Raw genomic sequence first — 17,570 nt, forward strand, 5'->3', positions numbered from 1 at the left:
CAGGGATCAGCATCGCCTGAATGAAACCCATCAGCGGTGTCAGATTAGCAGAAGCGTAAAGAAGCCTTCTGTGTGGTATGAAGAACAGCTGCACGCTGGCTTAGAGGCTTGCATGTGAGCCAGGAAGCTACAGCATTCTACTCTGGAACCAGTAATGCTGTTAACCGAGGTCAGATGGCTCATCTCGCCATTTAGAAAGTCACAGTTTCTCTTTTTCTGACTTCTTCACTCAGATTTCATCTAATATTAGGTTATTTCAGAATTATTGATTTGTTGTGCTTGAGAAATAATGGAGAAATAAAAACTGCACACTACTTTCCAGTGGTTTTTGTATCTCTGATGAAAAATCAAAACTGAGCTGTCACTTTAAAACTAACTCATTGTTACTCTTCCTGAGAAAAGGAAATATTTGCTTGATACACATCTCAGTTCCTCTTCGTCTTTGTGCAAGTACCAATCACGTTGTCGCTCTTGTTTCTCGTTTGTGTCGATTCTCAGATCAGCCTTCAGAGTCTGGAGAATTTCCTCTGTCTCTTCCACTACGTGCAACACCACCCCAATAACAGCACCAAAGATGCTCTGAAATTCTGGTAAGATTTCCTCATTGTATCGTCCTTTTAAATTAATCAGTGTGTTTATCTTACTTAGCATGTGTAAGACTTTGGTGGTGTATTTGAAATCCATTAAAACTGCTGCAGTTCTTTAGAGTTACAGGAAACCTTTAATGATAATTTTTGATAGAAATAATGACCAAAGAGTTCAGTGAGTACTAATCGGATGCACAATATAATGAATCACAATGAGTTTGTGAAACATTGCAATCTCAAGAAATGCTTGGGGACAATATTTGAGGGGACCCAATATTTTAAATGTCATGCATTGTTGTTCCAATTTTAATAATATTTTTTCTCCTCGTATTTCTTCCCTATTTTTTATTGGGAAGAAAACTGCAATCAGTCTTATTGTAGTTTTCAGAAATAGTATCGGCTTTACCTTTTTACATTTTCCTGAACTCTTAAACAGTCGTGTTGAATATTTTAAAATCTTTTCTCACGTTAAAAGCTGTCTCTTCCTTGTACATTTTAAATATTGAAGTGAGACTAATATAAGGTTACAACACTGACTTTGAAACTTGAATCACAGGTGCTTAAATATTTTAGAAGAAAATATTTTCATATTGTGAATGTTTTGATTTCTGTTTATTCTGCTTTGTGGTTTTTAACTCGAGGGATTCAGAGATTTTCAGGACTTTACGAAGTCATTAATACTAAGGATCAGTCTTTTTAAAAAGACTGGCCTTCCCATTCAGATTTTGACCTACACCAATTTTTAAATGTATTTTTTTTTTTGCAACTTACACTGACAGATATTATAAGATTGCAATACACCTTCAATGTTCCAATCTTATTTTACTGAAAAATATTGAACAAAACCCATGAAACTATTGTGTTGCAGCTGCACATTTGAATGTAATTAGATTGCTATCCATTTACTATATCATCTAAGCTAAACAAAAAAAATCTGTTCCTCTAATCTTTTATTTTTTCACATCATAAAACTTCTTCAGCCTTCTTTCAGGGTGATTTTGAGACTTTTGCAGATGGATAAGTATCGTCCGATCTCCCGAAATTAAGGAAATCAGGGTCAATAAATCAGCTGGACAATACAGCTTAAAATGTTCATATTTGATTTTCTCAAAAAGTCCTAATGTTGTTGAGTAGGACTTTAAGTAGTAGACAAAATTGTGCATTGTATGTCAAGTGGAAGAAAAAGGATGCTCTTAAAATTTTCTGACAAATATCTAAAAAGTGTGCCATGCATTTTTCTTTAAAAGAAAACGAGTTAAACAAACTGATACAGTACAAACATCGCAGAGATTTATTACAAAGTATTAAACTAACCTCATCATAAAGATGAAGAAACACAGCAGACAGGCCAGGAGTGGAGTAGTTTAAAGCAGGGTTGGATTATAAAACAATACTCCGAGGTGTGGCAGCATAATTCAGCCAAAAAGCGAAACTGATCAAAGTTGAATGTAGGGCAACCCTAGAATAAAACTTGTTAGCTGCTGCAAAAAACTTTAGACAGGAAGTTCACCTTCGAGCAGAAAAACAACCCTAAAAATCATCATATTTATGCCTTTAATGGTCTAGTTAAAGTCCATGCTTAATTCCAATCAAAAATCTGATCTGTGGCTAACTTATAAAATCAATCCTAAACTGCATTAACTGAAAGTGTTAGCAACATTGCATCAAATGGAAAGTAGCGTGTGTGTTTGCAGACTCTGGTATTGTTTGCACTGCAGCCAGATATACTGATGCTGTAGATAAACCTTGTTTGTCTCCCTGACATCACTGTAGCTGTAGAGTCTCCATCGACCGTGCATTGTACACAGGAACCCTCCCTGTGCCAACCAGGCCTCTGTTTGTCTAACATCTAAAGCTGCATTCCCCCCCAAAAATAAAAACTGATGAATGAAGCCTCTGATGGAAATGACTGGGCTGCAGATAAGAAGCTCAAAACAACTGGATGAAGGGAAAAAAACTGCAAGCCTAAAGTCGGCAGCTGTGTGGAAGCAATTATCTCTGTTTACTTGGCTTTAATCAGTTTCTTGTGGTAGGGAGGATGGTACTAAGAAGCCCCAGAGAAAATAGTGGCTGTAATTGTTGTTCAACCAACGTTCTCTGCTGGGGGAAAAAAAAAAAAAAAAACATTTAATACTAGAATTTAAACTATTAATTGGATTAATCACAATTAATTGATTATTGAAACAATCGTCAACTAATTTAGTAATCGATTAATCGTTAAGTATACAGACTCAAAAAAGGCTGAAAGAACAATAAACTTAGATCAGAAAGTAAGCCAAACTTGTATAAAAATATATATATTTTGTGTTTAAGATGAAAAAAACTTTGTCAGTAAATTTGTTCCACCATGAACTTCTCTAGTGACCGTTTTAGCTTCGCCTAAATTGCCAATGAAACACCTTTTTCTATCTAATTGTTATTATTTATATTGGTAAGTCAAGCAGAGATGGCTCAGTTTTTCAAACATTGGAAATATATTTTTTACCTGCAGAGTCAAATTCAACTTAAAATGGAAATTAAATTTCATTCTTTGCTACAAATGAATGAAGGAATATGCTATGTTGCATTTTACATTTACATTTTATTTTCTGATTTAAAAAAATTAATTGAATTATTTGTTCATTTGCATCTTTACGCTATTTCTAATACCGTAAGCTGTATTACGGCTATGGTTTACATGAAATATTTGTAGAACGTGCCAATTTTTTCAACCGATTAATCAGTTAGTTGTCAGAATAATTGATTAATCAATAACTAAAATAATCGTTAGTTGAAGCCCTATTTAACACAAACTAAAATATTTAAACTAATAAATTACTGAAGATTATATAGTGCAAACTGTATAATCAAATCTACTTTATTGATCCCAAAGGGAAATTAAATTGTATTCTTTTCTACTAATGAAGGAATGAATACATTATATTGCATTTTGGGAAATAAAATAAAAACAATTTTTATTTAAAAAATTTATTGAATTATTTGTTTATTTGCATATTAACTGCATTTCTAATATTGTATAAAAATGTTTGCATAAAATATTTGTAGAATGTGTCAGGTTTTCATCTGATTAATCGATTAGTCGTCAGAATAATCGATTAATCGACATCAACAACTAAAATAATGGTTAGTTGAAGCCCTATTTAATACAAACTAAAGTATTCAGTAATCTATTACTGAATTTATACATTATGCACTGTTTCATTGCCATCTTTTATGAATAACATGTTTGTAGTTTTGCTGATATTCTAGTAGTTTTTACTGTTGCCACATAAAGCGCAGATATTTGAACAATGTGTCTGATCTTGTGGTGGTTTGAGGAGGAATCTGGTCACACTTGGCGACTGCTTGTCAAACCATCTTAAATTTTCTTCTAGCCTCTTTATGGATGACCTTCAATACGCTCAATTCAGAGACCATTTTCATGCTGAGCGGGAATTTCTCAAGAGGTCAACTTGTGTCACTGAAGTCTTGGTCGGAGTGTAATTTTAATTTTCAACGGATGCAACAAATATTTGGTGTTAATGTGTATTTTGTGGTATTTTAACGGTTTAGACTAAAGTCGGCTGACAGGGAGCAGGAATGTCCCAATTATGGTTTAGTTATGCGAAAGGTTAAGTTCTATGCCATTGCAGGCATTTTAAAGAACTCACAGTTGACATATGTGTAACTATGTTAAAGTATTTAAAATCTGAGTTAGTCACTGTTGACTCTGAGGTTTCCCTGAAAGTTTCTCCTATACAACCATCGTACTCTCAGCTGTTGCTCTTAAACCACATTTTGCATTACTACACAAAATTATGTTTGTGTTATTTCCTGCTCATTTAGCTTCTTCTGGATTGGGTAGATCTGACTAATTAATGATGAAATACGTTTATTGTTGTCAGTTTTACAGGGTTTCTCCCAGTCTATTATAAGCCTGTCGGGCCACCAGGCTTTAATTGTGCCCCCAGCAGGCTTATTATTGCTTTTTTTTTTTAAGTCCTTTTAAAATGTTTCAATTTTTTAAGACTTTATAATTGGTGTTCAGGTGTTTTAATGACACATAATTATCAAGTGATATTTTTGAAATTTCCTGTCAACTTTAAATATTTTTTAACTCAAAAACACGACGGGTCGCTGGATGAATGACTACCCAAGCACCCAACCACAGGGCTTAGGAAGTTTTCTGGGGGAAACCTTAGTATTAGTTATGAAACTTTCAGTAGCATAGTTGCTTAGCAAAATAGAGAAATATAATTAGAAAATCATGAAATCAATTTAGACAATTTAGGTTACTAAATTTTTTTTTTTTTTGCTCCAAAATGAAAAAATATATGCAAAAACCTGTTTATTACAAATGATAACCGTAATTGTTGTAGTTATAAACTGAAGCAAACACTAATGTGTCCAAGTTGAACATAACATCAACAATATTTAAAGACTACCAGGTCATTTCCTAAGCATTGACACAAAGAATAGCTGTTATTCAGGTTAGCTGTTGTTTTACAACTTTAACACTTTATCAGAGTCAACGGCCATAATTCGTTTTCCACCTACAAATTGTATGGAGTTTGACATCATAAGTTGGACAGCCTAAAGCAGAAACATTTTTAACATCTAGTTAGAGATAAAAAGGCTCTTCATGTTGTATTTGCACGTTACGGAAGTCTCTGGAGCTCATTTGTGTGATTTCTTATTTATTTGACCTTTATTGTCTCACTGAGATCCAAGATCTCCTTTACAAGAGAGACCTGTTTTGATAAAACAAAACAAAAAAAAATTACAAACACAGCAACAAAACCAGTAATTAAGACATTATTTGATTTGACTAAATTAAACAAGTTAATGAAATGTGAGATAAAACCAAGAGCAGAAATAAGTATTTGAGATTAAAACCAGAGTTTTATCTTACCAAAAAAATCAGTTTTCTAGAAGGAACTCATTGGTTTCTATGTATGGAAGAATAAATACTCTTGGGCATCAAATTTTACTTTGTCTCCAACTTTTTCCCATTTTGAGTTGGTTTTTATGTGACTTTTCCTAGAGTTTAAGTTTATTTTTACCTTTTTACTTTTTGAAGATTTTTATCAAGCTTGTTTTTTCCGACATCTCAAAGCAAATAAATAATATTTTGGTCAAATGTTTTGCATGCTGAACTTCAGTTGATCTAAAGAACTCATGAATTGGTAGAGCACAAGCTCATCTAAGCTCTTTTGGTTTATTTTGCAGCATTTCTAAAGTCAATGCTATTTTGAGTCATATTTGGTTCGAGTTCATTTCAGATGAATCCAGTTCATCCAAGCACACATTCAGATACAATTACAGTTCAATTAAATCCAGTTATAACACAACACAGTCAAATTCAGTTCATCATATGTTCTACTTTGTAAAAACGGGATAATGGAGCAGAGTGATTGATTATGGTTAATCAGCAGTGGACAGGGTCTACTCCCTTTCACAGAAAGAGGAAAAGGAAAAGAGGAGTAGGAAACCAGGCTTAGTATAATCAGCTTTCTGGGGCAACCAGATGGGGGTTGAGCATTAAGGAAAAAGACAGAAAGCACAAAAGCACTAAGACATGAGTACATTTCTATATGGGGAAGAAGGAAGGACTGTAAGTAGTTGAAGACAGTAATTTCTCTTTCAATGTCCAGGAAAAAGACAAGAAAAATATAGAAAAAAAGATGTTATAAGTGAAAAAAACCCTATAGACTTGGAATTATTGGCTTAAAACAAGCTCTTATGCCTTGGGAAAAAGTTAATGTGAGCTAATTTAGTTTTATTTTATGACTACTAAGACATTTGCACTAGAAACTAGTCAAAAATACTGTGCATTTATTGTATTATTTTAATGAATTCATAAATTGTTAGTTAGATAATGGGTTTATATTATAATACTATGGCCTGCTATCCCTAAGAAGATTTTTCTTTGCTTTTAAAGACACTCAAAGTTGCTGTAGTGGAAAATACTAATGCCAGTGTCTATCAATGACGGTTGCCAACTGAGGTCTTCCGCAGGGCACTGGGTGCTTGTCAGTGTTACCAAGACCAGTCCCCTCGACATGTGACATCACATGCTTTCATGTGATACGCTGATCTGCTGCGAATCTGGAAAGCCTCCATTTGAAATTCCAATTTAATGGAATTTGCACAGCAGAACAGAGAAATCAGTCAGCAGTCATGTGAGGAAGTGTGCATATCCAGCTAGCAGGACTGAGTCAAGTTTGGAGCGAATACAAGATGTGTGGAGGGAAACCGTTTGGCCCTGCAACATTTGGTAAGATCATACAGACTGTATGTGTGGATCTGTGCTTTTTGATTGGTTTCTGGGTTTTTAATTGACTGTTTTAAGACAAAAAACAGCCTTAAAATGCCATCATTGCGAGTGCTACCTTCATGGTTTTTATGGTTTCTAATTATTATGCCATCCTGGTGCCATGTGTTAAAGGTTCTGCTGACTTTAAAAAGGACTTTCAGTAATTTGTGGAAAAGAGAATCTCTTTAGAGACACGTGCTTGTTGCACACATGTACAGCAGCTTGGGGCTGCTCTGAAAAGCACGAGGAGGGATAATCACGCAATCCAGATTTCTGTTTTTTTGCAACCTTAGATTAAAAAAACCCCCAAATCTTTGTTGCGTTAAGGATTACCTCATACACGTGATGGGTGTTCAGGAAGCTCTAGTCTGTTAATAATTCGATTTTTGCTACAGGCTTTTGACGTTTTGTGTCTTTCCTTGCAGCTCAGACATGAGTGGGGCCAGTAACACCCTGGCCAGAGAGTTTCTGACAGATGTACACCAGCTATGCAGCGCGGTGGCCCAAAGAGCCGAGGCGCGGGATGAAGATGAGGAGGAGAGTCACATGGTGGCGCTGGGCGAGTACCTGGTTAGGGGGCGGGGCTTCCTGCTGCTCAGTACTCTGGACGCCATCATTGATCAGGTAGGAAAAAACTAATATATGTTTTCCCTTAAAGTCAAATCGTAATGATAAAAAAACTGAGACAAAATTTGAAAGTGTAGCACAGAATATTTCCAGATTTTATTAATTACTCTATTATCTATAAACATAAATGCATTAAAAATGCTTTCTATATATAAATGATCTGCTTTTATCTTCTGTTTTAATCACTTCACATTTTGAGTTTAATGTAGGTTCAAATCAAGTTTTTAGTCCGATGAAGTAAAAGGGTCAAAGGTCAGAGATTTAAAGGAACCATGTGGTAAAAGCATTAAAACTCGCTTTTTGGTTGCACAAAAAAGGAAATGAATAAAGAGAACAATAACAATTTTAGATGAAATAGATTTAGAAGCAATAAAACAATCTCAATATAATTCCAGAATACCAAATAAACAACAATTTACCACATCAGTGAATCTGACTCTAATTTCAGGTTTGTGGTTTTGTATGTTTCATAAAATTTCAGGTAGATTTTTTTTCTCTCTGAATATTACAGAAAATAAAAAATCTAGAAATCTGAGACCAGAAAAGTGTTTGATATTAAAAAAATTACTGGAAGCCTGCACAGCTTGCCTAACTTAGCATACCATACCTAATTTTAGTATTATTTACCCCAAATTGCTTTTAGTTGCAGATTTAGTTTTGCATGGTAAACTCTAGACTACTACTGCAATGCTATTAAACATTCTTCATTCATTTAATAGTTTTTCATCAACAAGAGAATCAGACAGACTTTTCAGTAAGGATGCTGAAGAGAAATTATAACATTTACATCGATATAATATATATTTGTACTGATAACAGTGCAATAAAACGGTTATATAAACAAAAAGGTTGTGCTCTAATTAGATGCTGTAAAGTTTTATGAACTGACCACATTTTCAGTTCTCTAATGGAAATGTTTTTCTCTACAGAGGATGCTTAAATTTCACTGAAGTTTTAAATTCTTGCACATGTCTGTGACGGCTGCTTCTCCTGTATCAACCTGATATCAGTTGGAAATATTTTCGTTTACCCTTCAGGGTTCAGTGCCTAAATATATATTAAGTGTTGTTGATTATGTGGATCTTCAGGGGAATCTTTTCTTTGCTTGTGTGAAATGGTAGAAATGGCCTCAAGGAAGGAGGTATTGTTTCTCCATCAACCAACACCAGGCTCAGGCAGTCCGCTGATTTGTCTGTTCATATGGTTACTGTCTGCACGCTTCACCACAAGTCTTCTGGGAAAGATTTTCAATTACAGTCACAACTTTTAGGTTTTTAATTGCCGTTCAGAGCGTCGTGTTTCTTAGTTCTCTGTATGAGTCCTTGATGGAGTTGGAAATAATGTGACTGCTGGGAGTTATGGTGCCCACTTTGTCAGAAGTCTTCCTGCTGCTTAGTCAGATGGCACCTATAAAATTTTGGGGTTTTGCAAAGCGTTTAGTGTCCATATTTTATAAACGTTGCAGAATAAGCCTAAAGGAATATTCAGGTTAAACCCCAGCAGAGTTTAGACTTCTGTGGTTCATTCAGGAAACTCAGACTGAGATGACATAAGGACAGCAAAGTGATGATTAAACAAACCCCAAGGATGTAAGTCTTTTTTTTGTAGTGTGACAGAGAAATATGATCATCTGCTTCATCAGTTTTACAAAAAACAGCACTTCAGTTTAAAGAAAACTTGAATGGTATGCAAGTTATTATAAATTTGACCTCACATGTTTGGGCATGCACTCACTGTTTATAATTCTCATTTTGTTTTAGCATTTCGTCCTCAAATTTAAGGCATGCATGTGGAAATTGTCATCACAAGCTCTGGCTGTGTGCGTCAGCAGCGTCCCGCTAGGGATCAGCTCTAACATGGCAATCAGAGCTACTTTATAATCAGCTTGTGTGTTGCTAATGCTGATTGCAAATCAAAGAGATAGGCTTGTGATCCAGTAGAAAATGTGTCATGAATTGTATTTGTCCCACTGGGTTGGGAATACCCTCATATGTATATGTATGAAATGTTTTGTATCATTTATGATTGGGAAATGTAACTCTGCTGTCTGTAGAGATCATATTCAGAGTCATGTGCCAGATGTTTTGCTCCAGTTAGACTAAAATCTGTAAAATATTAAGAGGCTGTAAGTAGAGCTGGACAACAAGGTCAATAGTGCAACACCACAATATTTTTTTATGTATCAAGTTACACAATATATATTGCAGATTTTAAAATACATTCTTATTCTCTGTATCAGTAAGCCTGTCACGATAATCAATCAATTAACTGATGAATTAAAATAAGCTTGGTAATTTGTATTCTGATGATTAATAGTTTTTTAAGGGCGATTTTGTTTCCAGAAACTACATAATCTATTTTATTTATGGTTTTGGCTGTTTTGGATATTTAAAATATCACCCAGTACCAGTTTTAAGTGTTTCGAGAATTAAAGTTTATTGAAATTTGACCGGGTGGATTTGCATTGTTATGCCATTATCAATACATAACCTGAAAATTGTCTCAAAACAGCAATATTGCCATTTATCATAATAATATTCAGCGCCATTTTTGATACTGCTGTAACACGTTTTTAAGACACAGGGTTCTTTCTGTTTAAGAGCAAAAATAAAAGATGAATAATTACTATTCCCAATATATTATTGTACTATTCTGGGCTATAGGGTTGTATCTGTTGGAGCATCATTTTGAGGACCCTTTCTGTCACACCACTTGGTTTTTCTCACGTGTTGGTAGATCTCTACAAGCTTGTCGTACATGGTAAAGATTAAAATACTGATATCAGATGGCCTCTACAGTCAGACACTCTCGCTCGTTTGCTTTGGGTCATGAGAAAAACTACTTGCTACTGCAACTAATTATGGTGAACAAAACCCTGAAGAGGTAAACATAAAAAATTGCTACATATTTGTTTAATAATACAATAATACTGTAGGTACCTGATAAACATCCATTCAGAAATGAAAAAAAATACCTTTTAAAAACTTGCTTGATTCCTAGAAAACTTACAATCTGTGTTAAATTGTACCAGAAATTTTAAACTGCTAAACAAAACACTAAAACTGAAAATGTTTTACAAATTTTTCGCAAATCAAAAAAATCTACATTCAGCCTAAAATACTCTATTCCTTATTTGACAAAGAGTTAGATTTCGAAATAAAGCTCATCTGTCTTCTTCCTCAAAAAAATAATAATACAAATAAATTCATTTGAATTTTATGCCTCTTCTAAAATCTGAAGACTATTTCATCATTGTGTTGTTTTTTATTAATAAAGGAGCCTTAATTTCTAGGTTAAGATTTTGTACCATAATTAAACAGTTGAGTATAAACTTGAAACATTATGTTCAGAACGAAGTGTTTTTAACCTAATATTTAACCTTCTACGTTTGACAAATGATCAGGTTTATCTTTTTTAATTAACACATGACGGAGGAATGCAAGGATTACACGTCTGATTCAAAATTCCTCAAAGTATGCCCATCATCTAGCTGCTACATTGCTGCCTGTCACATTTCTACTAAAATACCTCAAAACAAAAAAAACCCAACATAATTTGTAACTAGAAATATTTATAAATTAGAGTCTTGTAAATGAACACAATGAAGACTGAAAGGATACTTAAATTTATGGAGGAGTGGAGTATGACTTAGAGGGAGTGTCTTGTCTTGGCGTGTCGACGAAGTGGGACCAAAGTGACGACTGAAAGGATTTTTTTTCTTTCTTTCTCCATCTAAGTAAGTCACTGTGATCTGTTGAACTCTCAGGAGCTGACTTGTCGGGAAGAGCTGCTAACTCTGCTGCTGTCGTTGCTGCCTCTGGTCTGGAAGATTCCTGTGCAAGAGGAAAAAGCTCCAGGTCTGTTGTCAATTATCGTTACCATCTTACTTACTAATTTCTGTTGTTTTGTTAATGCCGTCACACTCCTACTGTAATTTATGTGTTTGTGTTATTTATCTGTAGCCCGTGTTCATGTTACAATTATTTTATCCTCCTAACTTATTTGGAGGTTGCATCACTTTATCATCCAGCAGCTTTACAGCATTTGTTTTGACGGGTTCATGTGAAGACCGATGAATGTTTCCTTGTTGATTTTAACTATAACGTTTGATATCATCTTCACATGACAGCAATAAACCTTTATTTTCTCAATGCTGCACTGCACTCAGTTTCCTTTTGGCAGAGTTCCTACAAAGCCTTGAAAGTTTAAAACTCCATAAAGCTTTAAGTATTTTACAAGTCTGGAGTAGCTTAAAAAAAATGAAAGTGTATTATGGAATTTTTTTCGTATTCCCAGGTATTTGTTTTTATATCAGAGTATCTTAAAATGTTGCTAAAATTAGTATTTTTTTTTTGTATAAAAGATTTGCATCATCAATATTAATTCCTGACTGAAGGCCTGCAGATGCATACATCTGCATCTGCAGGATACTGACGCACCTTAAGGCTTTATGCATAGATGTTCCTCTATTTAAATGAGAAAACAGATAATAACAATGGAAAGTTTCTTAAACAAATGACAATTTATTTGAAGTGTTGCACAAAGCTGTCTGAATGATTATCTGCCATGAATTCAAATTGTTCTTTTTATATATTTAAACCTAAAAATGAGCAAAGAATGTAACAAGAAATATGGAAATTCCAGCTTTAGAAGTCTAAAACTTAAAAATAGATGTGAAGGAATCCAGATTTAATTTTTAGTTTTTAACTAACTTTTAATTATTGCAGCTGTGAGCAGCATGACCTGTCTCAGAGCAGGAGAACATTTGTGTTTGTAGAGGCATATGACCTGAGAACTACTCCGGCATTTAGAAGAAGACTGCTGATCTTCTGTAACATGGAGTCTAGACATTTTTTTGCTTAATTAATTTTTCCTTTCTGAAACTTTTAACACACAAGGTTTTGAGTTTTGACTAGGTATTGAACTGTTACGAGATTGCCATGAGGTGATAATGCTGAATAAAAATAAAAATAATAGACATGATATCATGTCTACTTATAAATTAAAATGTTTTACATCATGAGTAGATATGAGGACAATGCCATTTGTTATACCTACTGGATAAGCAAAATGCACAAAATCTACAAAATGTTTTTATTTTCAAGAAATGTGTTCCATTGTACCATTATTTGTCACATTTTCAATTTTTTTCATTTTAATGATGCACCTAAAACGTCATAACTTAATATAATATCGACAAGTTAATACGTCATTGGTTTCATTACATTTAAATTGTGAAAATGATGACATTGTTAGCAAGTTCTATGTCACACAACATGATAAATATGTTTACTAAAGCTGGAAATATTTCTCAGCTACAAAATTTTACTTTATTATAAGATTGTGAAACCTTCTTTCAACCTGCTGACTAGCAGTGCACAGCAACAGGTGGGAGAGGGACAGAAAAGTTGCCCCATACTCTGCCCACTCAAGACCTTGATATACCTTTAATACTAAGTGGAAGAAAGACAAAAGAGAAATCCTACAACCACTAAACTGTGATGCTACTTCATTTTTGTTTACATTTTGTGAAGAAGGAAGACGTACGCTCATGTCTTCAGAGGTTTTCATGTCATTTCCTTCAGTGGTTCTTAGTGCAGGTTATTCAATAAGTTTGGTTTGTTTGACACAGTGCAGTGTAAAAGTGAATCATACCAACTGAAAATGTTACAACTGCTACAAATTTTATCCCCAATCAAACCGAGCATGCAAGACATCCTTACTGACCCAAACCTGCTCTTAACATGCAGTGGAGCATAACCTTCTTCAGTATTCACCTTTTTTCACATTTAACTACAAAAATATGCTTGACTGAAAGTGTCTTTCAATGCAGAATGCCAAAACCTGGTGAATGTCTTTGTGTTTGAACAGATTTCAACCTGCCATCCCTACTTGAAGCATTCCTCAGCCGGGAGGTGAAGGTCGTCTCACTCAGGACGGGACAGAAGGCTGCATCTGATGAGCAGAGCTCTGGGAAGAGGTCCCGCATTGGCAGTGGCACCTGGAAATCAAGGAGATCACGCAGAACGTCACAGAGATACTCTGTGAAAGATGCTCGCAAGTCCCAGGTCTCCACCTCAGATTCAGAAGCCAACGCTGAAGACAGAGCCGTTGGGGGCTCAAGGAGCCGAAGACCACACAGTTCCACCATCCAGGTGAGCTGCCAGCATCACCGCTCTGAGGCCTCGCAGTTGACGTCTACGGCCACCAACACTACAGAAACCATGAGTGCACCGTATCCCCACCCCAGGGCCCCCGGGTCTCAGATGATAGACCACGAAACCTTGACCGACCCAGCTGCAATATCCATCTTCAACCGCATGGAGAACTCTCCTTTCGATCTTTGTCACGTGTTGCTTTCCCTGTTGGAGAAGGTGTGTAAGTTTGACATGAGCATCAATCACAACCCCGGTCTGGCCATCAGCGTTGTACCGACCCTCACGGAGATCTTGACTGAGTTTGGAGACTGTTGTGGTCTGGGGGGAGGAGGAGGGATGGGAGCAGAGGAACTGGCTGGAGGATGGACGGAGGAACCGATCGCATTGGTTCAGAGAATGCTGCTACGCACCATCTTGCATTTGATGTCTGTGGATATAAGCCAGAGCGACAGACTTCCAGACAGCCTGAGGCGAAGTTTGACAGACTTGCTGCGAGCAACTCTCAAAATCCGAAGCTGTTTGGAGAGGCAGAATAACCCTTTTGCCCCGCGGTCGAAAAAGACCCTACAGGAGGTCCAGGATGATTTTTCTTTTTCCCGTTATCGCCACAGAGCTCTACTACTTCCTGAGCTTTTAGAGGGAGTACTACAAGTCCTCCTGAGTTGCCTCCAGGCTTCAACGCCCAACCCTTTCTTCTTTAGCCAGGCTCTGGAGCTCATCCATGAATTTGTCCAGCATCGTGGCCTTGAGCTCTTTGAGGCCACGGTTCTGCGGCTGGAGGGACTCAGCAGGGCCAGTTCTGATGTAGGCAGAGAGGCGTCGGAGCGGATACGTGGCCTCATTGCAGGGGTCTTCAAAATAATCAGCGCTATTAAGAAAGCCAAGTCAGAACAGCTTCATCAATCGGTTTGTGCTCGACGCCGGCACCGTCGCTGCGAGTATTCCCACTTCCTCCATCACCACAGAGACCTGTCAGGTTTGCCCGTCTCCGCTTTCATGCAAGTGGCAAGACGCAACCCCTTTGAGGAGGTTGTGGAAGGCTCAGAGGAATCTGAGGGGGATACCGTGCGTTACCCTGAGAGATGCTGCTGCCTAGCTGCCTGCGCCCACCAATGTCTCCGGCTCCTGCAGCGCCTCTCGCCCAGTGGGCCGTCTGTGCTGCAGGTGTTAGCTGGGATTCAAGCTGTTGGAATCTGCTGCTGCATGGACCCTCGTTCAGTTGTAGGACCCCTTTTACATGCTTTCCAATCTCCAGGTCTCCGTAGTTACCAGTCCCATGTGCTCAGTGTGCTAAGTCGGCTGATTTTAGACCAGCTTGGTGGAGGTCAGCCGTCAGAGAAAGCTAAACTGGCCTCTTGTAACATCTGTACTCTGGACAGCAGCCAACTTCCAGGTCTGGAGGAGACATTGCAACAAGGCGAACCTGCAAACATTTCTACCAGTTTATGTTACCGCTCCCAAGGTATCCTGCCTAGCGGAGGAGGGGCTGAGGACATGCTCTGGAAGTGGGATGCTCTGGAGGCTTACCAGGAGCTAGTGTTTGGTGAGGAATGGCAGCTGAGCCAGCAGATAGCCGGCCATGTGTGCCATCTAACGCTACGCGGCAATGCTATAGTGCAGTGGCAACTCTACACACACATCTTCAACCCCGTTCTGCAAAGAGGGGTGGAGTTGGTCCACCATGCTCAGCAGCTGGGGGTTTCTACCGTCTGCACTCAGGTTTGCAGCTACCACACACAGTGCCTGCCTGTGGAGGTCCTACTCATCTACCTGCAAACATTACCAGCACTTCTCAAATCAAGGTGAGCTCCTCAACCACTCTTCTTCAATCTGGAATCTTCTGACCTAAAAATGGCCTATTATGCTTCCTTGAACAGGTTAGAATAGGTTTCTGGGCAATACAAAACATGTTCATCTCATTTTTTGCACAAAATCATTCTTAAATAATATTTTAATTCCTTTCAGAATGAGTTGTGTTGGGGCCTCTTGTCACCTTAAATCCAAATTGCTGCTGCTGGCCACGCCCCTCAACTCAAAGTTTACACTCAAACATGAAAATGGCTGCAAACAGATGCGTAATTATACAACCCTACATCTTTGAAAATCAGAAGTGGAGCCTCCTGTACAACCAACAAGAATGCAGCAAGTGGTTTTTTAATAGTAAGACAATAAATAAACACTTGTCTTTTGCACCAGCCATTATACAATGGTAAAACCAGCTGACCAGACGTGCTGGAGCTCCCTTTGGGTTGCTAGGTAACGGCGCTGGGCTCAGCTCAGGTTGCTAAGTAATGGCGCAGTGCTATTTAAAATCTGAAGATTTTTGAAACGGCTCATTTTCTAGACACCAAAAAACATGAATTTATTGACAAAAAAATGTCTCTGTGTATTTATTTCCATATAAATGGAAAATTTGAATTTTTATACAAGAAGACCCCTTTAAGTTTTCTCTGCTTTTGTTGGTTTTGCTCAACTCTTACTAGCTACCAATCCCAAAGACATTGGGATTATTTGCATAAATACCATAAATCCATTTACTTCTCAGTTTTTATAATTTAGTGCTACATTGCAATTTTCAACAGTTCAGGGATTGTCTGAACACGAGACATAAAACTTACCCAGCCACCTCAAAGAAGACTGTATCCACTTGGTCATGAGATCCCTCTTTCCAAACCCATGGTAATTGTCACTAATCAATAATGTATCCTGTTTTGGTGTCTCTAGTAAGAGATGCAAGACTATTGACTGTTATGTAACATTGTTGCCTGTCTTTATAAGGCAGGTATTGGTGATCCACATGCTACATTTCTTTTTCAACACCTTAAAAAATATCTTTAAGAAGATCTACATAAACATATGGAATTGAATCATTATGTGTTTTCTTTTGTGACCCATTTAGATTGGGTTCAACTAGCTTGGTGTATACTGAGAGATAAGTGAGCAAACGTTCTCACTTTTGAGATGCTCACTCAAAAATACACCTAATTTTAATTGTTTATGTATAATATTTATAATTTCTATTTGTGTTTTTTTGCTGCATTCCCAGGTAGTTTGATGGACTGATCAATATTTTACTACTGACACTGATTTTGGCCAATTTGGATTTCTCTGCTGTTAAATCTGCAAAAACATTTAACAGCAGCATTCAAAATATTTTCTGTCTTATATTAGCAATTATTGCAAACAGCATTTTTAAAATAGCAGCCATTTTGTGTATTCCTCAAAGATTTTTAAAAGGTTAAATGCCCTATATCCTCCATGTTCCAAACTGGAGAGACTTTGGTGGACTCTGCTCTAATTTGGTGTTTTCATGTGAAAATCTTGTCTCTCGCTGTTTTGCAGTCTGATTGAACCGTAGAAATATCGAAACATGTCAAAGAAAACATACTTTTCCTCTAAATAGCTTCTTGTGTTTCTATATTCTTCCTCTGACTACTCTTTTAAACACCTCATTGATGCAAGCAATAGCTAACTGTCTTCCTTCAGTAACCACTTCCACCCCAAAGAGTGTTGTTATAACCTGGTAGAGCTTACATATGGGGCTTTCACTGATTGGAAAAATTATTGATTTTTGAACTTCCACTCTGAAGAACTTTTTTTTTTTCTTCAGACGTTTTTTTGGTGCATCTCTAATGTTGAAATAGTTTTTGTGCCGCATTTAATTCAGCTGAGTATGTGGGGGAAAAAAATCTTTTGGATAAAGTTACACAACTCTAATAAAACGTTTTGTTATTCTTCGAATATTCATATTAAACATTTAAGTCCTAAATGTATCATAATTCGTCAACACTTTGCGCTATCTGAAAAATTCCAACGGTTTCTGAAAGGGGAGATGTTGCTCTTTCCAGCCGATGTCAGGTTATTACAGTAATTTCACTCCCACCGTAGCAGGGGGTGAAATTA

The 17,570-nt window shown here is 36.8% G+C and overlaps 1 protein-coding gene across 8 annotated transcripts in view; it reads left to right on the forward strand.

Moving 5' to 3' along the window:
* lyst (lysosomal trafficking regulator) overlaps window positions 1–17,570 on the forward strand; it is an 81,253-nt gene that overhangs the window by 13,582 nt on the left and 50,101 nt on the right. For 7 of the 8 annotated variants that reach the window (XM_032553162.1, XM_032553163.1, XM_032553167.1 and 4 more), the window contains 4 exons: window positions 499–590; window positions 7,308–7,506; window positions 11,276–11,366; window positions 13,381–15,469. In XM_032553162.1, the coding sequence (XP_032409053.1) occupies window positions 499–590; window positions 7,308–7,506; window positions 11,276–11,366; window positions 13,381–15,469 (2,471 nt within the window). Of the gene's footprint in view, window positions 1–498; window positions 591–6,725; window positions 6,844–7,307; window positions 7,507–11,275; window positions 11,367–13,380; window positions 15,470–17,570 lie in introns of those variants that run through there. The other variant, XM_032553169.1, reaches the window with a different exon arrangement.

This window comes from Xiphophorus hellerii, chromosome 22, assembly GCF_003331165.1.
Source record: "Xiphophorus hellerii strain 12219 chromosome 22, Xiphophorus_hellerii-4.1, whole genome shotgun sequence".
Taxonomy (NCBI): domain Eukaryota; kingdom Metazoa; phylum Chordata; class Actinopteri; order Cyprinodontiformes; family Poeciliidae; genus Xiphophorus; species Xiphophorus hellerii.